General features: G+C 40.2%; 1 protein-coding gene across 1 annotated transcript; it reads right to left on the bottom strand.

The window, feature by feature from the left end:
• Positions 1 to 573: 573 nt before the first annotated feature.
• Positions 574 to 26976, bottom strand: CHPT1 (choline phosphotransferase 1). Its single transcript, XM_029078726.1, has 9 exons — positions 26680 to 26976; positions 20095 to 20242; positions 17649 to 17790; positions 11493 to 11577; positions 10101 to 10232; positions 8369 to 8527; positions 5357 to 5482; positions 4584 to 4694; positions 574 to 732 (listed from the first exon to the last, which is right to left on the bottom strand). The coding sequence occupies exons 1-9, from the start codon at positions 26959 to 26961 to the stop codon at positions 688 to 690; spliced, it is 1230 nt and encodes a 409-aa protein (XP_028934559.1). The 5' UTR covers positions 26962 to 26976; the 3' UTR covers positions 574 to 687.
• Between the last annotated feature and the right edge of the window lie 5 nt (positions 26977 to 26981).

The following is a 26981-nucleotide window of genomic DNA, read 5'->3' as shown; positions in this document are numbered from 1 at the left end:
AGCATAGGGGCCTGGGAATCCTCATTACCAGGCTGCAGGCTCATGAAGTCATCTGGTCTAATTTTTGACAGGAGATTCCAACTTGAAAAAAAAAAAAAAAGTACTCATTGAGGTAGGTAGTTTACACATTTCAGAGTGCCAAATTCTTTGAAATGCTAAGTAAAATGGATAATTTATGAACATGACTTGAATATTGAGATGATGGCTAGGTAGAAAATTATGACCTTGCAACTTTGAAAGTTCAAAAAAGACTTAACAGAAATATTCTCATTTTTAGGCTATTAAGAAAAAGAAGGAAAAAGTCATTTTGACGAATATACAAAATGAAATGGAAAAAATGTTAACATTACAAGGCAAGCTTTTGTTGGACAGGGTAAGTACTATGATCGTCTTGTTTACCCAGATATGTACGGTCCACTTGGTTTAGGTTAAACATTGTTAAAATTCCTCTTAGATTGTGAGTCCCATGTGGGACAAGGGAATCTGATTATTTTGAATCTGCCCCAGTGCTTAGAACAATGCTTGGCATATAGTAAGCACTTAAATACTATAATACAAAACAAAACACAAAAATATCATGCCACATTTTATTTGACCAAACATATATCAGTAAAACATTTGTTTAGTAATATCTCCTTTCTTGTTACAGCAGCAGCAGCAAGAAATGGCAACTTTCCAAAAGTTTCTTCAGTCCATGTTATTTTGATGGCTCTTGGAAGAAAGAACTTGTACCTAAGTAATACGATATAATTACATCCATTAGCTAAGGGAGATGTAAGTTGTTGCTGAGGTTTAAAAAGTTTAGTTTAAGTTGTTATACCTGAGTTAAGTTTGCATTTTATGAAATTATGCAAAGAAGCTTCACTACTGCAAAAAAAAGCAATGTCTGTTCCATATAAACATCTGAAATGCACCTTTTCATCTATGTATTAAGCAACTCTGCAGTTACCTATCAAGCCCTTCAGAGTTTCAGTATTCATTTTTTCAACATGAACAATCTTACGCCAATAAAGCTTCAGTTGATTTTACTTTTGGATTCTCTGGGTCTTTATCTGAACACAATAAAATCACAGGATAAAGATGAAAAGCTTGCACTGCTTTTGCCGGAGCAAAAGTTGGGGGGGGGGGTGAGGGGGCAACAAAAGCTTTAAAATATACATGCAAATCCATTGTACTTTTTTGATCCATTTAATAGTTATGGAACTGATGTGAAGATAATAGAAGATTTAACACATTTAGCCTGATCAAATGGGGCCACCATAATAAATCAAACTAAAAATAGTACCATATTATAAAGTTAGTGATGGTGATGCTAAAGCATGTAATTGGCATGCCTAAATAACAGCAATATTTCTCCACCATGCTTTTGGCACTGCTCAAAGCCATTCATCGTCATATGTACAGTCTTAGCCAGTTCCTCAATATAATTACAGGTTAATCAAAAGCAATTATATTAAAGCATCTAACAATACTTGTATGGTAGATAGAAAATATTCTAAACCAACTGGTTTAAAAAAAAATCCTAAATTTCTATATTTACAAATACATGGAAGTATTGTTTTACATTTATAAGTCTGTACAATATCAGAATATGCATTTTTTTACAGGAAGCATGTGAAATCTACAATCATGAATGGTTGATTTAATAAATACGATTGGCAAGTGCTTAAAATAATGGAGCTATCACAAAAATAAGTTTTCAGTTGCTCTCTTCCTAACTATAACCAGGCCTGCACAGATAGGACAAGGCACATTTTTGAGAGAAACTGTTTTGTGGAAAACCTGCAAAATGACCAGAATTGGCTGGGACAAGTCTAAAATGTAAGGATGGCAAACCTTGTGGGAAGCTCTACAAACAGGAACGCTGTCTTCAGGACCAACTAGGATGACAGTTAATCTGCCTTGTAGAGGGAGAGGTCTTCTAGCTCTCAACTGGCAGATTGACAGGATTTATCAAAATCAAGCCTATCCTATCTGAAGATGAAAATAAGCATTCATCTTTATGCTAAAGTTTTACACTAACCTTAAGAAGATGTCTGCCAACCTTTTGATTCCAGTGACAAGAAATGTGATCCATTTATGCTATTAAGAAAAAAGCGTATCTGGGCAGAATATTGCTTTTGCACTCTGCAACTATGGCTAATAAAAACATTTTCAGAGGATCCAAAGCTTCATTAAGTTTTGCCCATTAGGAGGAGAGGAGTATGACTTTCTCCCATGAGATCGTCAATTCTCTTATTTCCCAAAATTTGAATATTCTCCTAAATTTTCTAAAACAAGTCCATACAGATTCTCTTTTCTAGTGAAGTGGTGTTTACATGTGAAGAAATGTGTCCAAACCTTAAGTGATCATTTCATAAAATTAAGGGGACATTGTTAAGATCATGGCTATATCTAATTTTTTCTCCATTTACTGGCACAGAAAATCTTGTGGAGCTTGAGAATAGTTTATCTTCGTCCTGCTAGTAATTGCCACCAGCTGCCATAGTCCTCCACAAACTTAAAAAAGAACGGAGCTTATGTTCCCTTAAATGACCAGAGAAATTGGAGTGGGGAAAACAGGAAGTGACTCTTAAAAGATGAATTAGTAAGGTTTCAATCAATAGTGAACCTATTCCTAGATATAAATTATGAAAATAATTGGCTAGCAATGAAAGGCTATTAGTAATCAGCCTGAAACATTTAAATGGACCAATTCTGGTTGTAATTTTCTAGAAGCAGCCAATATTTCCCTACCTTTAAAGAAACTCTGATATTTATACTAATTAATATGGGAAAATGATAGGAAATTCAATAGCTAATGCCCTTGCTGCCTACCTGGCCAGTTAACTTGAATCTGGTATGGTGTTCAAACACAAATTTGGTCACAGTGATTTTCTCTGCTAAGGGATTTCTCATCAAAACTACTGGTTTAGTCTTTTCTGCCAAACTCCTGCCCATAAGTAGGTGCCTGACAATTGCAGGTACAAAAAATATAACTTGTGGGTAGAGTGGGAACATCCTTAAAGCTGAGATCCGAGTGTTTAAGTAACATATTCAGAATTTTTCAGCTAAGAAAGTAGCTTAGTAGCTTTGGGCTTTAGTGTCCCCCCACCTTCTCGCTAAAAATGATTTTAATATGTAAACAGGCTATAATTCATATAAATACACTTCTAAATACAAACACCAGGCTTTCATGTAAAACTTGCCTAAAAAAAATTGAATGTCACCCTTAACAATAAAATACTTTAGTAAGAGGTGTTAACTTTCCTAAAATAGAATATTCTAAAGGTTTTCAGACTCCATTCAAACAACCTGTATTATTTCCAGTGGTTACTTAACGAAAAAATTCTAAAGCAGGAGTGGTTTAGGAACCTTTCTTCGAGTTAGATGGGCTCTTTCCAGTGGTTACTTAACGAAAAAATTCTAAAGCAGGAGTGATGTTAGGAGCCTTTCTTCGAGTTAGATGGGCTCTCAGTAAAACAGAATGAGAGATTTTAGTTAAGAAGTATGTGAGGTAAAGTATCCTTTACCTCAGTATCATTTTCTAAAGCAAAATGAAGCAGCTTCAACCATATGTGTGAGCCACCAGTTCTAAAAGTGAGAAATCCATAGAAATAACATAGGTTTGTTTTCCAGTCAATCCAGAAAACAGTCTGTTAGCCTCATAGTTCATCAAATAAGCAAACAATATCCAGTAATAAGGGTTACACTAAGTTGAAGGGATCAAAATAAAGTTTGTTCCCATGCAGCTGAGGCTAAAAAGTAGGAGACATTTCCTGTGAAAAAAATCAACAGAAATATATCCTTGGTTGAATCAAGGATTTAAATGTTTTATTAGGTACCTTCAACTGAATTGATCTAGCCATTAGTAAGAGATTACTAGTAAGAGATTTCAAGATAGTAAGGAAGAGATGTAAAGCATCCAGGTTTTGGGGTGCATTAGAGAATGGCATGGAGATCACCTCACTGGACGGTTCAAATACATCCAGCCTTGGACTCAAATTGCATGCATTCTGCACTGAAAGACCTCAAACAAGTACAGTGGCAATGTTTAATAAACAATATTTTTAAAAATTAAGCCTAAAATCAGCATTTAGTTAACGACAAAGGCAAAATATCTGCTACAGGTGAAACCTGGGTATAAATAACCACCACCCAAATTGTAAGAAACCCTGTAGCAAGAGAAAACAAAGGCACTATTGACATGCTCATGTGATTTTCATTACATATATACCTATGGTTTAGATAGCATTTTTGGAATGTTTCAGTTTCATCTGTACTTAGATTTGCAGCTGTTCTCTCTACCATACGACTAATAACTGAAATTCCCATCTCTAAATTTGCTTCTAGGGAATAAGTATATTTTTAAATCCATGATCAAAAAACTGCAGGACTGACAATACAGTGAATGGAATCTGCAGGACTTATATTTTATTTGATCGGCATTATGGCCCCAGATTAATAAGCTTTTCATGGAGTTGGTTTTCTTGAAAAGCATCTTTATCTGTATGCCTGAGCGGGAGATTTCCTTCATTTAAATGGTCCCCTAACTGCTTCTCCTCTTCTCCTTGGGCTATTAGTCAGTCATTATGGTTTTGAACCTGTTCAGGAGCAGGATGACTTGCAATCCTGAAGACACATATTTTAAGGTGAGCTGCAATCTGCAGGCATACAGCAGTGGAGTATCTCAGCAAATCAAACACGGATATACACTTGCAAAAAGAAAAGAAAAAGTTGGTTAAACTAAACAACATTCAACATCACTTCAGGCTCGCTGCAAAAAAAACACCAAAAAACACTTGAGAGCACTTCACAAAACAAACAAGTACACAAATTGATCACATATGACATATTAAATTCTGACATACCTACGCCAAAACCATAGCCCTCAACCCCACGAGGATCTCCTCATGGTTCCCTAAACCAACTCTGGGCACGAATTCTCTGATCCCTTCTAAACCCTCCTTTTTTTTGAAGTATGTTTGCCAAGGAGAAGGAAAACAACTGACAGGTTGCAGGAGTTAGTATTTACAAAAGGTAATTATAGGCAAAACAACCTGAAATCAATGGTGTTCACCCTTTATACATGCCCATACTCTTAACAGTGATCCACACATACATTTCTCTGAATTAAAAAAAAAAATTAAAAATCAAAGTTGGCATGTAGGAAAATTCTGCTGCTAAGGAGCCATGGTTTAATTTTGATCAATGAAGTTATTAAGACCCCACTCACCAAACCCAAAATGCAGCAACTAAAAGTGTTCTAACATTCATAATTAGATTAGTTGCAGAATTATATTCAAAATGTCAACTTGAAAGCAACAACATCAATTCAATAAAGTTAAAAACCAACCAAAACAAGGTATTTACTTACCATTGCTATCCACAGAATTATATATTCATCTATAAAACTGTTAAAATACTGATTCAAAAACAGCAGGCCTGGACCAATAAATGCAGTGTCCTGAAGGTACAACTCACTTTTGGTCATGTGAGCAATCTATATAGAAAAAAATAAAGTAAATAGACAACCAACTACAAAACTTAAATTTGCTATAATCAGAGATAGGTTCTTTATTTTAAAATAAAAGTTATGTAAAACTAGAGAAAATCTGAAGCCTGAATCTGATCTAACTACCTGTACCTCAGTGCTTAGTACAGAAGAGTGCTTGGCACACAGTAAGAGCTTAAATTCCACAAATGGCATTGTAATACAAAAAGAATAAAATAAAGGAATACAATAATTTATTCCCTCCACTCAGGTAAGACTATACCTTAAGCAATGTTTTTCACCTCCCCCACCCAAGTGGTTCTGGGCTTTGGTTCTACAGCTTTGAAAATCCTCCAGTGTGAATGGAAAATGTAGATAGGAAAACCATATTTATAGCATATATAGTAAACAATCCCTTCAAACTGTATACCCTACAGTTACCTAAAGCAAAAAGATCACTAGTTCAGAGGGTCAGGGTAAGAATCACTTAGTTTGTTTTGTAGCCTATTATGGGTACTTCAGGATGAAAAATACTGACTTTTATCACCATGAGGAAATGGCTAACATTACACTGTTTTGCGGGGAGACCACAACTCTCTTATCAATGGGATTTAAGCTTCTACTGATACAAAGCACTGCATTAACTATAAATTGTAAGTTAAAGGCGGGGCTCATACCTACCAATTCTATTGCACTCTCAAACATCTAGGGCAGTGCTCTGCATCTATTGGACACTCAATAAATGCTTTGAGTTGGGGAGAGCAGGAACAAAAAATATATTCCCTGCCCTATGAAGGAGGCAGGCACACAGATTATTTACAATAGGGGGAGCAGGAGGGAGTTACTTATTTTCTGTTCTTATTTCAGAGTTCAAATTTAAATTGTAAATCCATTTTTTCTTGATTTGACTTAGAAAATTATTTCCAGGCTACAATTTTAAGCCAATTATTTCAACCTCACTTAAGAGACCTTAATTTAGCTGTCCTTAAATTGTCCACACTCAAACTTTGGATAAATTTTCTCAAACCCACTAAAGTCCCAGAGTGACTTAAATTTTATGAAATTTTACATTTAAAAAAGTGATAATGAACACTCTTTATCTTACTATACAAACTTCCGCCTTCTAGTTTGGTTGTTGCTTCTTTCCATCTGCCTCTCACCCAGACCACTATCTGCACAGCCTCCTTGTCTTGCCCAAATTTATCTTCTCCAGAATGGAGGAGACTATTAAAAATGGCAGCTGCCTACCACGTAGTGGCAGAGTGCATTAGAGAAATGGAAGTGATAATTTTTGTGAGAGAGACAGAGCGCATCAGTGTACATGGTGTTTGTAAGGTGGGTGGAATGGATAAAATGAGAAACAAGTCTAAGTATGTCTTGGGTGAAGGTGATTATATTGTCTCACACTAACTGAGCAAAATCAGTTTGTCATTTTATCACTGATACTCCAATAACAGCATTTAGGAAAATATTCCTTATACTCCATTTCCTCTAACCATAATTTATTTTTAATGTCTGACTCTCCCGGTACACTGTAAACTCCTTGGGGGCAGAGATCATGTCTACCAACTTTGTTGTACTGTGCTTTCCCAAGTGCTTATTACAGTGCTTTGCACTCAGTAAGCGCTCAATTTATCAGTTTTCAAAACTACAAAGGCTGAGGAAACTACAAAAACTTTTCAAATCATTTACTATGCAAAATTATTTTTCCTCTCTGAAACTAGTCTGTAGGTTGTTCAAATCAACATCATGCTGATCTTGAAAACAATATTGGTCCTTGTCAAACTGTCATTTAAAATTAAAAATAACTGAGGAAAACAAATTCAATATTATTTACTCTTTAGAAAACTGACAGAACTATTTTATTAAAGGGGCACCTGTGACTGGAATTTAGGTAAACATTTTACTTCCTCAGCTCAAGTATTAAATTTTGAAGATAAAACACTGGACGCCCCTCCTCCACCCTAATATTTGAAAAAAGTCATAGTTTCACTCTAAGTTTCACACCTGAACTAATTACTTACAGGAGCTATTTACCAAGTAAACATTTGTTAACAGCAGGAGTGAAAGTAAGCAGGAACCCCAACCCCTGAAATGATGTTCCAAGTGGATGTCATACCAACTCCGATATATTGTACTCTCCCAGCTATTTAGTACAGTGCCTGCACACACTGAGTGCTCAATTAATATAACTGATTGAGCAACTGATCCCCTCTCTCGAGCTTCCCCGACTCTCCACTGGCCTCTTTTCTCTTGAAAGAGCATTGCTAGCAGTAAGGCTGGTACGAGGCAGTAGGTATGAATGAGTAAATGGGGGCTGGCTGGGTAGTACTTTTCTCATCTCACTGCGAAGATGACACGTTGACACCTGATACCACGGAACAAAGCCACTGCATCACGATTAAGTGGCTACTCTTGTCTCTCACTTCTTATCCCAGGCTGGAGAGAACTTCATTACTGTCTCAGACCCACTGGTGATAGGCTTTCCTCACAGAGAAGGGAGAGGAAAAAGCCAACCTGCACTATCCCTCCTCCAGTAAGAGCTCAGGGCTGGTCTAGAGGGCCTGTGGGATTCACAGCGGGCCGGGCTGTAGGGGGAACACTCACCCTGCCCTGCACACCTAGCTCACTCTTGATACCCCTCCCCTCCCTGTCCTCAGCTCACATATGATGCCCCTGCCCACTGCCCTTGAGGTAAAATACATTTGATACTTTCATCACTGGTAACATAAATCCACAATTTCAATCATTCCATCATCATTCTTGCGAAGCATTCAATGGCATGAGGGGGACTGAAAAGTAGAGCAATCAAAGAAAATATGACCCGCATCCCCAGTGATGTACCAAATTTGGTATACTTGGATACAAATAAAAAATTGCAACAAAATTTCTTACCACTAATTTTTGCGTGACTTTAGCACTCACACACCCAAATGTTAAGACATACAGACATGGGTGCTTTTCAAAAAGTTGAGATGCAGATTTCTTATAGATCATTATCGCCAGAGCAATAATTAGTCCTATGTGAAGTCCAGGTGACAAAACACTCGTACCCTACAGGAGAAAAAAACAAAGTTGGGATTTTCACTACATTATTTTTGAAATCATATCTATTATGCTTTGAGTTCAACTACAATACCTATCTAGCAACATTTTTCTTAAAGATAAACATCCACTTTAAAACTTCTAGAAAAATGACTATTAGTAGCAGTTATTGAGCACTTATTTGTGCAAAGCACTGTACTACGAGCTTGGGAAGTACAGAGGTAAAAAGTGGCACGGTCCCTACCCACAAGGAGCTTAAATCTATTATGGGAGAAAAACAAAAAAATATTTACAGGAGTAATTAAAAAAAAAGAATTGCCTAGACATATATATATATATATATATATATATACACACACAAAAGTCCTGAGAATGGGTATGAATAATCAATCCATCAAAATAATTTATTGAGTGATTACTACTTACAGAGCACTGTACTAAGCACTCGGGAGGGTACGATACAACAGAGTAAGTTCATACACACTAGAGTCAGCTGCCGGGTTTATAGCCCTGGATCTTATTCCACTTCCCTGGCCACCACAGGCAATGCAAGGCCTGTCAATGCCTCCACTGGACTTGCAGTGCCGTCTGTGCCCTTTCCTTTCGGCCATACCTGTTAAATGGCATTCACTGACTTCAGGAGGCGGTTGGAACTGTTCCCGACTTGCCAATTGTCTGTGTAAACTTTGACAAGTCAGTAAACTTTTCTTTGCCTCAATTTCCTCAAATGTAAAATTCAGTACTTAAGACAATGAGCCCCAAATGGAACAGGGGCTGTGTCTGACATGATGACCTCATATCCACCCCAGTGCTTGACAAATACCATTATTAAAAAAAAAAAGTCCCAGCAACTTACTTCCTGGGACCACTGAAACATCACTGCACATTGAAAACAATGCATGTGCAGTAACACAACCAGAAGTGAACCCAGATTACTGAGCTGTATTTAGATACAGTGGCTTGTGGCTGATAACAGCATATGTCAGGGCTTGTTTGGATTTCCAGAAATCTTCGGTCCCAACTGAACCATGGCCCCTTTCTATTACAAGCCACTGTTGAATACTGCATGTTCAGCAGTCCCTGTCTGCTCAAGAAGGCAATAGTACACGCATGACATTAGGTGTACAATCTCGTCTCAAAGGGAAAACACAGCTAGACAAGAGCCTGCGCTACTGGAGTAGCCCAAGATTTTCCATGACAGGGTTTTTCAGAGCTTATCCTAGCAGTCAAGGTTACTTATTGGTTAGGGCTTCAGCCTTGACATTCTTTTGCATTTACCACATCAAAACATGGTACAAAGTCCCTTGTGGCACTAACATTATACTACATGTAAAAAATAAATTTATCAGTCTCTAGTTAAACTGAGTTCTTGACATCTGGCCTACTCAGTTTGTAATACTCTCTAACATTTTATGCTCCAAAACAGATCAATAACAAAGAACGTCATACCAGTCAAAAGATACAGTTCATTTTTAAACTTATATTTTTAAATTGTCACATTTCATCGACTACTAAATTACCCAGCCATTAAAAAAAAAAATCAGTGATGAAAGGTAGACGAAATATTTCTAAAGTGTCTTACTGCTATAGTAGATCCATTCTTGCCAACTCCACCATTCAGGATTACATGGAAATAATTTGAACAGGAAAACAACGCTCCAGCCACAATTCCAAGAATAGGAAAGACCTTCAGTTTTAGTTCAATCATGGGGATCTTTAAAGGGAAGGGGAGAGGGGAGAAAGGGAGGCAAGAGAGAAAGAAACCATCAAAAAAAGTGTGGATTTTTAGCTCTATTAAAGTAACAAAAATGGCTAAAATTCTGCAGAAAGTGAGAGCACTGTGGGGCCTTATGCAATGAACTATTCCTTTTCTTGAAACTAAATGTTCAATTTCAGGAGTCATCCGACTAAGCAATTAAACCAAAGCTGATTTCTTGCCGAGCTGAATCAGCTAAAATCTATTAACATGTGACGGTTGCTTAATTGAACCTTTGATGTTGAAAAAGTATAGTTCATTGTAAGTCAGTGAATAAGGTAACATCACAGGAAAGGCAAACACCATCTGCTTGCTTTATGTATCAGTCACATACTACTATGTGTATGCATGCATTTTTGCACACTAAAAATAGATCTTTAGCAAAATATTTACCTTTGACAGTCAATTGCTGTTTCAAGAAAGCTTCCAGAGGCAGCAAAGGGTTAAAAAAAGGGAATTATGAATTTCCAGAAGCGATAATCTATGCCTTTTAAAATATTCTGAAATACTACAATGTCAACAACTGCTACATTTCAAATTATGGAACAGTTAACCTAAGAAAATGAAAATTACCAGTTTATTTGGTAAACAATAACTGGGAACTCTTTCAGGCTTCTCCTAAGGCATTCTTGAAATTTTGTTGACCAAAAGAAAATTGTATTTTAAGGTTAAAATGAACTTCATTAGTGTTAATCTAAGTAAAATATTTCATAAGCATACGCAGCCTGCCAGGCCCTTGGATTAAATGGTTCTATTACTTATGAGGGGAAATGCCTAAGAAGGGGTTTATACAATATATGATCTGCAAATATACAGATCTTAAAATGGAGAAGGCTGATTACATTAATACGCTTACTGGCGAAAATTAGTAGTTTTCTGTACTACGCAAAATTTCTTTGTTGATGTTCTAACAAGACCTGGGCATAGTGAGAGTTTGGTTGAAGTTTATATTAGGCAGATGGGGTCTTTTTCCTCTATGGGGTATTAAATTCATGCATAAGAAATCACCATCACAGTAAAGAAGCATTTGGGAAAGAAGGCATCCTAAAATAGGAAACAAGGTGCATGTACAGGGAGAAGAAAGAAGAAAAGAACAGAGTTAAGTGCAAAATATTAAGTAGAAGTTAGGATTTTCAAAAGGAAATGAATATATCTCTATCCTCATACAGGAGAAGCAGCTTCAGAGAAATGCAAATTTCAGTGCTTAATGAGACTTACTGTGTAATCCCACATTGTTGTTCCTCCAATTGCAGATAACAGAAAGATAATGATTATAGCTATCTGAACTTCTGTTACATCCACTCTAAAGAGGGAAGGGAAAAGAAAAATCAACAAACTCATTTAGATTCAGAAATCTCAGCAGCTGCTCTAACATAAGTGAGAAAATCGCTAACACTTTAAGCTGGCAGTACAAGTCTTGCCAATCACCTACTTCATTAAGCACCATGAAGGTGACTCCCCTGATGCTTTTATGGAGTCACATAAAATACCTAACTTGTTACACAGAGTACCTACCTAGTACAAGCAATATGAATGCTATGATTTCATCAAAGTAGAGAGAAGGAAATCTGAGTTGATTAAATAACACAAATGGGTTAAACTGGATAAAATAAGACAACATAGTTAAAATGGCTTCAAAAAAAATTATTCCACTCATCAAGATTAAACTCACTTTGGTCATTCTTATTCTGCTATTACTTTAAGTTCTTTAACTGGACTTTCAGCTAATTTTGATTTGCAGGACTAGACAGGACTAGAAGGTATCCAGATCAATGGAGAGAAATTTAGAAAAATAGTTTGGGTTTTTCTTTTTATATTGGTTAAGATGAACTGAAGAAAGATCATTTACAATTTAATTAAATGGACTACTTACTAGCTTGTGTGTCAGAGATAAAATGACTGAGGATTGAGGAAGCGACTAATATGTGGTTTGAAAATGCAGAAATGAGATTCATCTTTGAAAATGTACTACTAGGTGGGAAAAATACTAGAAAACAGACCTAAGGCCAGACTGTTAAAGGATTTTCTTTTTTGTAAAATAATTCACACACTATTTCCAAGAAAAATAAAAGGAATGTGCCCATTTAACCCCTGTATTTCCTTGCATGTAAAAATCTTGGTTAACCATTCTGTTTTCACTTGCTATCCACATCTATGTTCACTAAGAGGGTAGAGGCTTTGAAAAGGAATGAAAATGGCCCAAGCACCACAGGCAGCAAATACCACAACAAAATACATAGATTATCAGTCTTTACAGGTAGTATGAAAAGGATTATTGATCACTGTCTCAGTCTAACAATGTAGTTTCACTTCAAATCCAAAAGTTCAGTGTGCTCGCTCACCTTTCCACACACACTTATAAATTAAAGTGAAGTGATGAAAAATACAATATTTTAAATAGCAACAAAATCAGACTCTGTTTCTAAAATGTATGGTTTGTGTGAAGAACTAGAGCTTCATTTAAGATCTGCTATTAATCAATGGTACTTACTGAGTGCTTGCTGTGTACAGAATACTAATTCTGGAGGACTTAACACAAAGCAAGAATTAATTCATGGAAAAATTCAGCTGAATTCCTGGGTTTCTCTTTTCTTTGTGCCAAGGAAGCCAATTTATCAAATCCATCAGTGGTATTTACTGAATGCTCACTGTGCGGAATACTGTACTCAAAGCTTAGCACAACAGAGTGCAATAGAAAGTTTATAAATCCTTCCCAAGGGAAGCAACAAGGCCTAATGGTTAGAGCGCAGGCCAAGGAGTCAGAAGGACCTGGGTTCTAATCCTGATCCACCACGTGTCTGCTGCATGACTTTGGGCAAGTCACTTCACTTCTCTGTGCCTCAGTTACTTCATCTTAAAATGGGATTAAGACCGCGAGCCCCATGTGGGACAGGGACTGGGTCCAACCCGATTTGCTTGTATACACCCCAGTGCTTAGAAGAGTACCTGGCATGTAGTAAGTGCTTAACAGATACCACAATTACTATTATTATGTTATTAAAGGACCTGGATTCTAGTTCTGGCTATGCCATTTATCTGCTGTGTGACTTTGGGCAAGTCACAACTTCTCTGTGCCTCAATTACCACATCTGTAAAATGGGGATTAAAACAGAGCCCCATATGCGACATGGACTGTGTCCACCCTGATTAGCTTGTAGAGTGCCTGGCACATAGTCAGTGCTTAAGAATACTGTTAAAAAAGGAGCTTGCAATCTACAAGGGAGACAGACATTAAAATAAATTATAGATAGTATAAAATATGTACATAAATTTGTAGGCTTAGGGGGTGGGGTGAGTTCCCTAAGAGCTAGGGGGTACAGGTTCAAGGGCACAGGTGGTAAGTTAGAGAGGGGAGATAGCATGGGGAGATGAGAGATTATTCAGGGAAGTCTTCCTGAAGGAGATTTAATTTTAGTAGGGCTTTGAAGATGGGGAGGGTAGTGGTCTGTCAGATAGAAGGCAGTTTCAGAATGCAGGGAAGACACTAGCAAGATCAGTGGCGGGAGATGTAAGAACAAGGCACCGCGACTACACTAGTACTAGATAAGTGAAGTGTGCAAAGGGGTTATAGTGGGAGAGAAGCAAGTTAAATAGGGAGGGAGAGAGCTGACTCAGTGACACAGTTGATGTTGAGGGGTTTCTGCTTGATATGGAGATGGACGGGCAATGATCGGAGGTTTCTGAGCAGATGAGAGCAGAATGATAATAATGATAATGCGCTACTTGTTAAAGTGTTTACTAGGCATCAAGCACTACAGCAGACAAGATAATCAATCAGTCAGTCCCTGTCCGCCAAAAGACTCACAGTAAAGGGGAGAAGAGGTATCGAATCCCCATTTTAGGATGGGAAACTGAGGCACAGAAGTTACGTGACTTGCCAAGGTCACACAACAGGCAAGTGTAGAGCTGGGATTATATCCCAGGTCCTGATGCCCAGACCCATGCTCTTTCCACTAGACCATGCTGCTTCTCTGCTGCTGTTTTAGAGAATGATCCAGTGGATTGAAGAATGACTGGAGAGGGAGAGGCAGGGAGAGGATGAGAGGAGGCAAGGAGGATAGGAAGGAGTAGAGGCCATTGGATTTGGCAAGGAGGAGGTCATCGATGACCTTGGGGAGATAGGTTTCAGTGGGCTGGAGGGAGCAGAAGCCAGATGCAGGGAGTCAGGGATGGGGGTGGAGGAGGGTAAACAACTCATTCGAGAAGTTTGGACAGAACTGATAGGAGGGAGATGGGGTGATAGCTGGAGGGTGCAGTGTAGTCGAGAGAGGGTACGTGTCAGAACTGATGTAATTTATAGTTGCACAACACAGAAGAAAATATGGCATAATAAATCAATATGCTAATGATTTCCTAAAAGAAAAAGGAAATAGAAACATTCAAGCCACTATGGAATTTCACCTCTTTATGTTTAAAATCAGTGATCATATTTGAAAGTACCCCTGGACAGAAGCCATTAATTAGGCTAGGGATAGAATTCCCCCTCTAGACTGAAAACTTATTATGGGTAGGGAATGTGATCGTTAGTTATATTGCACTCTCCGAAGCTCTTCATACAGGACTCTGCACACAGTAAGCAATCAATAAATACAACTGAATGAATGGAAACCTGAATTTCTGCATTTAATCGATTATCAGGGCCTCAGTGTAGGTAAGGTCAGCTGGCCCTGCACTCATTAAATGCAGCAAAGGATAGCGGAAAGAGTAGGGAACTGAAAGTCAAAGGACCTGGATTCTAACCCACTGCCTGCTGTGTGATAAGTCACTTAACTTCCTTGAACCTCAATTTCCTCAACTTTAAAATGGGGATTAAATACCCGCTTCCTTCCCTTTTAGACTGTGAATTCCATGTGAATTCACACGGAGAAGCAGCGAAGCAGCGTGGCTCAGTGGAAAGAGCATGGGCTTTGGAGTCAGGGCTCATGAGTTCGGATCCCAGCTCTGCCACTTGTCGGCTGTGTGACTGTGGGCAAGTCACTTAACTTCTCTGTGCCTCAGTTCCCTCATCTGTAAAATGGGGATTAAGACTGTGAGCCCCAAGTGGGACAACCTGATTCCCCTATGTCTACCCCAGCGCTTAGAACAGTGCTCGGCACATAGTAAGCGCTTAACAAATACCAACATTATTATTATTATTATGTGGAACTGGGACTTTGTAGGACTTGATTATCTTGTACCTACTCCAGCGCTTAGTAGAGTAGTACAGACCTAGCAGGCATTTAAATACCACAGATATTATTAAGAGTGTGAGAAGCTGCCATTACAGCACCTGGAATAACAATTAGCCAAGACAGGGCTTGTGGGCCTTCCGGAGGTCCCGCCCCTTCCTCTTTTACCCTCTCTCCCAGCCCTGCCCACCGCCCAGCGGAGCCTTGGTCCTAACAGGATATCAGGAGCAGCTGTTCTGTAGCAGAGTCTTTAGGTCTTCCACATCCAAAGAAATGGTCTGCATCAGGCCCACAGATACCTGCAAGTGGTGGTAGCCAAGATGCTCGGCAAACCAGTTCGTCCTCCGGTGTGGGCGTTAAATGCAGTACCACTGCAGGAATCTAGACTGGACTTGCCCTGCCCCAAGGCATGACACAAAAGGTAGTACCACCCCACCAGGGGCTACTCAGCAAGCTTTAACCATCTTGGTTCCTTCACTGCAAGGGCTTGCTTTGTTATTTCTTACTCTCAATGCCAGAAACCAGGGACTACAATTTAATTATGGCATTTATTAAGCGCTTACTCTGTGCCAGGCACTGTACTAAGCAATGGGGTGGATACAAGCAAATCAGGTTGGACAGAGTCCACGTGGGGCTCACAGTCTTAATCCTGGTTTTACAGATGAGGTAACAGACACAGGGAAGTTAAGTGACTGGCCCAAGGCCACTCAGCACACAAGCAGCAGAGCCGGGATGAGAATCCCTGAACTTCTGACTCCCAGACCCATGCTCTATCCACTATGCCAGGAATTTATTCAGGCCTTCTAATGCTGGGTTTTAAATTGCTTATCTCTGAACTGAGCCTTAGTTTTTACCACCTCATACAGTGATCAAACCAATCCAAGAAATTTAAAAACTGACCAAAACCTTTCAGAAGAGAACCAAGTGTCCTTTTAGATTTTTTGCTCAACTTAAGTACCCTGTGCTAGTTAAAATACTGTTATATCCCTGTTGATCCCTGAATAACCATGCCTTACTTAATGGAACAATAATCTTGCTTAAACTACTTTTCAATCATTCATTCATTCAATAGTATTTAATAATAATAATAATGTTGGTATTTGTTAAGCGCTTACTATGTGCCGAGCACTGTTCTAAGCACTGGGGTAGATACAGGGGAATCAGGTTGTCCCACGTGAGGCTCACAGTTAATCCCCATTTTACAGATGAGGTAACTGAGGCACAGAGAAGTGAAGTGACTTGCCCACAGTCACACAGCTGACAAGTGGCAGAGGCGGAATTCGAACTCATAACTTCTGACTCCCAAGCCCGGGCTCTTTCCACTGAGCACGCTGCTTCTCTAATTCTCTAATTTATTGAGTGCTTACTATGTGCAGATCAGTGTACTAAGCGCTTGGAATGTACAAATCAATCAAGAATATTTATTATTCACAACAATTGTATTTAAGCACTGATTATGTGACAAACACTGTGCTAACCAGTGGGGTAAATTAAATTAGATGAGACACAGTCCCTGCCCCCCACAGGGCTCACAATCTGAGCACTTACGCATCACAGAGCACTGTGCTAAGTGTTTCGGAGAGTTCAATTCCTCCACCAGATATCTCCCTTGCCCTCCTGTCTTTGTCAAACTCACACTACTACAACCCAGCACGGTTCTTCCACTCCTGCAGAGAGCTGTTGGCAGAAATCCAGACACTAGCCTGACATGCCATTTTAAATGAAGTCTTATTTGCTACTGCCTTTCTGTTGTTCAGCAATTTACTTCTCCTCCTTCTTTGACTACTGTGCCCCCACCAGGTACTCAAGACCGTTAACTCCCCGCTAAATCCCCAATCTCCCCACCCCTTTCTCCTTAAGACCCTGCCGGCTAGTGTCTACTTTTGATCAATTAGGATAAATAAGATTATACTATGTTACTGAGAAGGATGTTGCTCTGGAAAGTGTTTGAGGGAGGTGAGTGGTGACAGCTTACATTAACTGGAACCTGGGAAAATTTTTCCCAATGTAAGTACAGTACCATTTTGGCCTCCTTTAGCCTCCTCAACTATTGCGGGAAGCAAGAATTGGTTCCCCAGGCTTTGCAGTAGAACTGAGAGTTTCTCTCTTTTTTGTGGGGAGTGTCTTTGCAGAGATAATTATGAGTTAGCAAAATCCTGCAACACATCGATTCACACACTGACATTTATAAATGCAGCATACTTACTTTCCAAATCTCAACATGCCCGATACATAGGTCTGCCAATGGGCACAATAAAACATGAACATTCCAATAAAACAACAGAAAAACAGCCAGTCAGGATTTGTTCCCAAACGAATAGAAATGCAGGCTCCGATGGCCACAAATACTGAAAGAAATAAAGTTTTAGTGCTATTGGTGATAAGCCATGTCTGCCAATCTTTGCAAAAACAATATGAAAAATCTGTAATTTTTCTGTAGTATGTTATATTTACATGACATAAGGGCACACAAATAAGGCATAATTCAGTAATATCTTTCCTATGTGTTTTAAAAGGCTTATCCAAGCTAAAGAGCCAGAATCTGACTGAAGCAACATTTGAAATACGCAGCTTTATTGTGAACAGTATTTCCCTGTAAATCATGCTATGGCTACACGGGCAGGTATCCCAGGTGGTTGTCTGAGCTAGCAGCACACTTTAATAACATCCTGGGCATCTGAGCAACCCTTTTGTGAAGCACGGGGCTCACTCAAACCAAACCAAGCTCAGAGGAGGCTGCTGGTAATTTTGCTCCTGCAATGGGGTGTCCTCCAAAAAAAGATTATGCATTGCTAAGCAGAAGCTTTGAGAGGGTGGTAGGGAAACCAAAGCCAGTGTCAGGTGCTGCAAATCACAAACAAGTAGCAGACAGCCCTCAGGAATGTCCAGGGAAGTAGAGACGGTTGGTCGTGCATTGACCTTTTCAATCACTCTGGTAAATTCACACTTGGTGGAGTCATCTTTTGAATGTTGAGAACAGCTACACAAATGTGTAGCTACAGAGGAACTTTGCATGGGAGTGTGTGGAAACATACCCCTCTCCCGACCCCCAAGCTCCCCGCCCAGCTTCAGAGGGAGCAAATGGGTCGCAGAAGTCTAGAAGGAGGCCTAGAAATGGGTTCAAGAGGAGAGTCAAGAGGGTCTACTTCCTATCCTTACTCTTCCTCCAGGCTGTCTCCCCATGCTTAACTCTCCCGTCAACTGCCACCTGAAAGCCCTCTACAACACTTCCCCTTTTAAATGTGTATACATATATATATCTAAGGAATGGTGTCCAGTACAGTTAGTGGAATATCAGTCTACAAAACTTGTAAAAAGCCTCTACAACTATTTTGACATCTCAAAGAAACCAAGTATTTTTAAAAGCTCTTTGTTATATTCTTTCATATTTTAAAGAATGAAACTAAGCCACTTAAAATAACTCTATGGAAGTGTGGCTCAGTTGTAGAAATCCAGCCCAAAGAACAGATATGCGGTGGTCATTTTTCCAGTCACCATGACAGAGTTCCAAATGGCAGCAAGATGTTACACAGTGTCAACCCATGTTACTATGACAATTGGGCAACAACTGTGTATCCAGTACCATGCCAAGTTGAAGGCTGTTAAGGGCTACTGGGCATCTAATGTGCTAGATTGTTGTGCGACCTGGAATGGACCTACTACAAAAGACTGTGGACACACCCAGCTTCTTGAGTAGCTTCAACAACATCACCTATAACCCATATGCAGAATCATATGGCATGAAAAATTTACCAACAATGAATACTGGGTATGCCTTCAGCTTCCCGGCACTGAGGCACTTATCTCAGCACCATGGCTTTGCTGAACAGGGCATAGATGATAGCCACATAACTCAACAACTGCTGTCTGGCAACCCAGAGTCATCTCAATGCTCAGTACAGTGCTCTGCACAAAGTAAGTGCTCAACAATACTATTGATTGATTAAACAGCCCCGATGGCTAATTCAGCGGCCACAATATTCCTGGATTCACTGTCATTTTTAACTTTTATTCCTGAATTCACTATGTCATTTTTGACTTTTAAAGGCATCTTGTTATTGGCCTCAAAAGTTAATGGAAGTAGGGCCCAATGAGGGCATAGGAACAAAAAATCTCCAATGTAATAAAGACAGCAGGTTAAAGAACCAAGAATAGCCTCCAATCTCTGATAAATATTAACAGAACATTATAAGAAATGCCATTCCTGGGGCAGACCGGTGGCAACCCACTGTTTGGAGAAGCCATGTGCTAGCTGCCCAGCTTGACATAGTTAAGGCTGTACTATCCTCTAACATCCCAAGTTTTTCCCTCTACATTCCTTTAACTCCCATAAGATGATAATAAAAATGACAACCCATATAAAAACCACATGCCCATTAATCCAAGATTCACATACTTACCAGCTATTGTATGGAAACAGCCAACACAAAGAGAAGACACACAACACGGTCAGGAAACAGCTCCAAACCATTTTTCTACACATTTAATCCAAGATGATGTGACCACTCGGATTCCCACAAAGGTATTTCTTAAAAGTTGTTCTCCCAACTTAGAGCTATCTCCTTTTTAAAAATGAATTTAAGATTCAGCTCCTTAATAGGCTTCGGGCAATTTCCCGCTTAAAGAAGACAATGAAAAAGACGTTAACTTACCTGTGGAAACAGAATCACAGCCATGGTCAAAAAGTTCTCCTAAAGGGGAACTACTATTTGTTCTTCTGGCTTGTTTCCCATCAATAGCATCTAGTGATTGATAGATGAAGAGTCCCAGTGCACACAAGAGGAATGTCCAAAATGGTGCCTAAAATAAATACACAAACTATTAGTTTTAATATATGCTCTTCAAAGAAAGGGATCACTTATTTCATTTCTTTGGTACGTTCCCTGAATATCCAGTACAATGTTCTCAATGAATACTGTTGAAACTGATAATCAAAAGAATTTGAGCTCTTACTCTATGTAGAACACTGTATCAAGCACTTGGAGGAGTACAAGAGAATTATCAAACTTGTTTCCTGCCCACAAGAAGCTTGCAGTCTAGAGGGGAAGACAGACATTACTATAAATTACAGCTATGTACTGAAGTGCAGTGGGGCTAAGCTGAACCACAGCTGCAGTATGAAAGATAATTATTATCAGACATTTGTTGAGCTCCCATGATTGAGAACACTGACCTAGGAACTATTAAGACCTCACTGGCCTCACTGCAGATTTTCTATTTGTCACTGTACATGACCTCCCATTGGAGACTACTGGTAAAAAGCTATGGAAAGATTAGAGAATAAATGGGATTTTTAAAAGCTAATTCTGTTTTTCTGTCACCATCCTTCTCAAGCTACAATTCTTTCCCTGATCAGAATTTTACTTTAGATTCAGTCCTAGTGACTAGGTTGAATTTTTTAAGTGCCATCTACTTCTTTGTATTTTTTGGAGGTCTGGTCTGCTGGATCATTGAACAAGAATTATATTTTCTAAGTATTTGAAAGGATCTCTATCATTTCCTCATATTAAAAATGAAGAAGTGAAGGAAGCTATCTAATTCAAGGTGCCTTCTCTGTCCCCAAAATTCAGGGCTCTGGTTCATTCGATTGCTTGCACAATAATGGGGAAAAAATAAGTTACAATGTTGTCATCAATATTAATTCAATCATATTTATTGAGCATTTACTCTGTTCAGAGCACTGTACTAAGCACTTGGAAAGTACAATACAGCAATAAAGAGAGACAATCCCTGTCCACGGGCTCACGGTCTAGACGGGGGGGGGGGGGGGGGGGGGGGGGGGGACAGACAACAATAAAAGTAAGCAGGCATCAATACAAATAAATAGAATTATAGATATATATGTAAGTGCTGTCGGATGGGGAGAGGGGGGGAAGAGCAAAGGGAGATAGCCAGGGTGACACGGAAGGGAGTGGGAGCTGAGGAAAAGAGGCGCTTAGTCTGGGAAGGCTTTTTGGAGGAAGTGCACCTTTAGTAGGGCTCTGAAGAGGGGGAGAGTGATTGGCGGATTTGAGGAGGGAGGGAGTTCAGGCCAGAGGTAGGATGTGGGCCAGGGTTGGCGGAGAGACAGACGAGATCGAGGCACAGTGAGGTTAGCACCAGAGGAGCAGTGTGTGGTCTGGGCTGTAATAATAATAATAATGTTGGTATTTGTTAAGCACTTACTATGTGCAGAGCACTGTTCTAAGTGCTGGGGTAGATACAGGGTAATCAGGTTGTCCCACGTGAGGTTCACAGTTAATCCCCAATTTACAGATGAAGTAACTGAGGCACAGAGAAGTTAAGTGACTTGCCCACAATCACACAGCTGACACACATAGCTGACAAGTGGCAGAGTGGGGATTCGAACCCATAACCTCTGACTCCCAAACCTGGGCTCTTTCCACTGAGCCATAATCCTTCTCCTGTAGAAGGAGAGAAGGGAAGTGAGGTAGGAGGGAGCAAGGTGATGGAGAGCTTTAAAGCCAATAGTGAGGAGTTTTTGTTTGATAATACCCCTGCAAAATATTTAAACATCTATGTTTCTCATTTCATCTGAAGACTAGGTTATGAAATATCTTCAAATAGACATCATTGTGGAATACATCATCAATATCCAGGACTGATTGAATACACTACTCTGTACAGTGAGGCTCCTGGTGTTTACAAAGTTTAACTGTCATAGACTTGCAATACATGAGAAGTAGTTAATGTGAGTTATCTGTCAGCTCAATGGACATGTTATCCACATACAGTGTTACTTCTTAAATGGTAAACAGCAGTTTTTCTGGATTCCTGACAAATCAGACCCTGAGGAATGTGGTTCCCTGGCAAACTGGTGCCCTGGGAGTGGCAACTAGCACTCTACTGCCCCAGGAATCTCACAGTGAAAGAAGAGAGGTGAGGAGTGAAGACGATGGCTTCCCAGATTTTAAATTAAAAGTTAATTCTTTCCTTGTTTTTTTTTTATAGAGACACAATTTCATGACCAGATGTGTAAATGAAGTGGTGCTGACTTCTTAAACAGTTGGATTGCATCTGCTTATTTCCCATCTAAAAGACATTTTGCAAATGCAGATTTTGCTAACACTTTTTATCCCACTCTAGACTGAAGCTTATGTGGGCAGGGAATGGGTCTACCAACTGTGCTGTGCTCTCAAGTGCTTAGTACAGGTTCTGTATACAGTGAGTGCTCAATAAATACCACTGATTTATCGCAGGATGAAGAGCATTATATTAGACACTTGAAATACCCTTAAAAATCAGATCAAAGAATTCAATTAGAAAACTCAGTCCTGAAACCACAAATCTAGTTAAGTTATTTTTCTCAATTGCTAATAATTTACTTTGGCTTTCAACATGGATGCATGTAGAAACAAGAAGAGGAAGAAAAGGGAGAGAAACAGGGTTATTAACGTTGTTCCAATAAGCTGATCTAGAGAAAAATGTTTGAAGAATATAGGGCCATCCTGGCTTCAGAATTATTACTGGGAAATACAGGCCTGAATACTTAAAAGGAGAGGAGGAGGCGATGGAAGGGAGTGGAGATGTGAGGAGCAAAACTAATTGGTTTCAAAAGTTCCACAATAGTGAATCTGACTTGTTTAAATAACCTGTGTGAATGACTAATCACGTATAAAATGAATCTAGCTATCCATACATCAGTTCAGTTATTGAGTTCCTTGTGGGCAGGGATTATGTCTACCAACTCTATTATATTGTGCTTTAAACACAATAAGCCCTCAACCGGATTGATTGATTTGCAGTGTGAAGCCAACTTCAGCTTATTTTATGCAAATTCAAGTGCTGTACTTTAAATACTTTCAAACTTCACTCTAAAATGCTCCAGTTAATCATAAACTCCTGAAAGTTACTGTTAACCATAGGCTGGAATTTAACACTGAAGCAGCAGATTCAAGAGTGGAACTGGTGATGATAGTAAGGCAGGGCTCTAAGTGAACCTTGACAGAAGACTTAACTTTTCTTGATCTTTTTTGCCCACCTTGAAATGTGTAAATATGAGTAAGCGCTTCTCCTCAAAAGGATGAAAGGATGAATGAAAAACCATGGAGTCCCATATTCTTCAAAGGATTATTTGAAAAAAAAAAACCACCAAATCTCACAATTCCCCATCAAATAAACCTACTTTTCTGAATTCCCCTATTGATTTCAAATTCTTTGATCAATTCCAACTTGTTCCCCACCTCTTCAATCTCACACACAAAATTCACTCTGTAATTGGCCAGACGATGAACCTGACTAAAATATGAAGGTGCCCCAAAGTGGATATTAAACAGTCTTAATTGTCATTAATCTTCAGTCTAAGTTATTGTCTTTGTAAAGTGTAATTGCCTTTGTAAGTAACTACTAGCCTAAACTATGAATAAAGCCTTCCTTGATGTTTATCTTGATTCAGTGTAGATCAACCTTGCACATATTTGTAGCTCTGCCAGTTTCCCCTTCTCAGGTAAGAAACAGGAAGGTTTTTAGGTAACTACTTGGGAATTAATAATAATAATAATGTTGGTATTTGTTAAGCGCTTACTATGTGCAGAGCACTGTTCTAAGCGCTGGGGTAGACACAGGGGAATTAGGTTGTCCCACGTGGGGCTCACAGTCTTAATCCCCATTTTACAGATGAGGGAACTGAGGCACAGAGAAGTGAAGTGACTTGCCCACAGTCACACAGCTGACAAATGGCAGAGCTGGGATTCGAACTCATGAGCCCTGACTCCAAAGCCCGTGCTCTTTCCACTGTGCCACTGTGCCACGCTGCTTCTCTACCATGAATTACCATAACACCATCTCAGAAAGCATTTCCTATTACTAATACAGTACTATCAATCATATCGTCAAAGCCTTATTAAAATCACATCTCCCCAAGAGGCCTTCCCCAGTTAAGCCCTCATTTCCCCCACTTTCCCATCAGCACCACCCTTGGATTTGTACTTTTTATTCACCCACCCTCAGCATTCTAGACTGTAAACTTTGAGGGCAGAGAATGTGCCTACCAAACTGCTACAGTGTATTCTCCCAAGCATTAATAGAGTGCTCTGCACCCAAGGCCCATTTTTCCTCTTCTCCCACTCCCTTCTGCATTGCCCTGACTCATTCCCTTTATTCATTCCCCCTCCCAGCCCCACAGCACTTATGTACATACGTACAATTTATTTATATTAATATCTGTCTCCCTCCCTAGACTGTAAGCTCACTGTGGGCAGGGAATGTGTCTATCGTTATACTGTACTCTCCCAAGCACTTAGTAGAATACTCTGCACAGTAAGTGCTCGATAAATGCGACTGACTGAATGAATAAATGACTTGATCACTACAACTTGTGGACTATGGGGTTAAGTATTTGTTTATTAAAGTCAAAGAATGGGGAAGTAGGTCATATAGACAAATGACACCCAAAGGATGGTCCCATTTGGGCCTAGTGGCACAGAGGGTGGTAACTGGCAAAAAAAATAATTCTGGCTACATTCATCTGTAAACTCTAATCTCTAGTGAGGGTAAAAATGAGGCCGTGTCAATTAGATACTAAAAATGCATTAAAAAAATCTCCAAACGCCTTGCAGTTTTCAAATAACTAAGAGAGGCCCTAGATAATAAAAGGAAAAGCTTATACAAATATTTTATACAGATATTTACTCAAAGAGGCTTAATGAAGTGTATATTTCTTCATCAGTATTTGCTCATCTGTATGGAGAACCCTTAAGTAGACACTTGGGAGCACGCAATAGAAAAACACAGTCCCTGACCTTGAAAAGTTTACATTCTACTTCTTGATCCTCAAGTCCTGAATTATTATTCCCCTTTCAAAGAATGAGGCAAATATGAAAAATACAATGAAAATTTGAGAAGCCCAAACTTTCACATGACCACCTCATATATCAACTCTCCACTTTAGAGTTAATCCAATTCCTATACACTTAGGGCACTGCACTGATTCATCTTGTCAGCAGCAGTAACAACTAGTCAAAACTAGTTCTGCTAACATACCACACCTCATCTAATAAAATGCTGCCCAATCAAGTTTCCATACTGCAACTTCTTGCTTTTTTGTTATCAACAAACCACTTACTATCGACTTCTCTACAAACAAAAATCACAGCGGAGGGGGGAATCCCCAGTGAATTATCTGGAAGCCAAGCTATATCAGTGCTCTCATGCTCACTTAGAGAATACAATATTTCCAATAGAAGCCGTGTGGCCTAAGTGGATAGAGCAGAGGCCTGCGAGTCGGATGGACCTGAGTTAACGCCAGCTCTGCCACTTATCTTCTGCATGACCTTGGTAGAGTCACTTTACTTTTCTGTGCCTCAATTACCTAATCTGTAAAACAGGGATTAAGACCGTGAGCCCCGTGGTGGCCAGGGATTGTGTCTAACCCGATTTGCTTATATCCACCCCACCGCTTAGTACTGTGTCTGAGACATTGTATGCCCTTAGAAACATCACAACTATTGCTATTATATACATTTTGATTCCTAACCCTGCCCAGTCATCTGGCCCAAATCCCAAATTCTTAGGACCATTATTTTGAACGTGGCTAAATGCCACTGCTGGTTACGAATTGGGGGTGGTTATAATAATACCAATAATGATAATTATGGTATTTGTTAAGCACTGTGTTTCAAGCACTGTTCTAAGCGCTGGGGTGGACACAAGGTCATCGGGTTGTCCCACGTGGGGCTCAGTGTTTTAATCCCCATTTTACAGATGAGGTACTGAGGCACAGAGCAGTTAAGCGTCTTGCCCAAGATCACACAGCAGACAAGTGGCGGTGCTAGGATGAGCACCCACGTCCCCTGAGCCCGTGCTCTTTCCCCTAAACCACGCTGCTTCCCCCGGTTATAGTCCCTTGGAGAAGACTGAAAAACTTCACGGCCGTAATCTTGGCGCTTTTCCCCGGGCTTGTTGGCCGGGGGAAGGGGAGAAGAATTTACGTGGACAAGTATTACTTTTCCTCTTTTTAAAAAGTCCTCCTTATAACACGTACCTGTTGCTGCACTGTACATGCCAGGCGCTCAGTACAGTGCTCCGCGCACAGGAGACGCGCAATAAATCCGACCGAAGGAATGAACTGGAGCAAAAGAGGGAGGCAGGCCCGGGGGCCTGGGGAAGGCACGAGGTTTTACAGTCGGGGTCGGTCGTAAGAGGGGCCTGGCCCAGGCCGTCCTTGTAAAAAAGGAGGATGGGAGGGGCCGTTGGGAGGGGTGGGGTCCGGGGCGGGGGTCCCCCGGGCCCGGGCCTACCTGCTCGGTGGCGGTGGGGCAGTAGGCGACGAGGACGAGCGTGGTGAGCAGGTTGAGCAGGAGGCCGGTGAGGGTGATGGTGTTGGGGGCCAGCCAGGGCGGGACCCGCTCCACCAGCCAGCCCCAGAAGCGCTGCAGCGGCGGTTCGAGCAGCGAGCGTCCGGCCGCGTTGTAGCGGTGCTCCTCCAGCCGCTTCAGCTGCGCGGGGCTCAGGGGCTCGGCCGGGGCCCACCACGCCCACCCCGCCCCGGCCCCGGCCCCGGCCCCGGCCCCGGCCGCCATGGTGCGGGGCCTCGGCTGAA

Source organism: Ornithorhynchus anatinus, chromosome 14 (assembly GCF_004115215.2).
Source record: "Ornithorhynchus anatinus isolate Pmale09 chromosome 14, mOrnAna1.pri.v4, whole genome shotgun sequence".
Lineage (NCBI taxonomy): Eukaryota > Metazoa > Chordata > Mammalia > Monotremata > Ornithorhynchidae > Ornithorhynchus > Ornithorhynchus anatinus.
The sequence above is the reverse complement of the archived record's forward strand: the minus strand, read 5'-3'. Positions and strand labels throughout refer to the sequence as shown.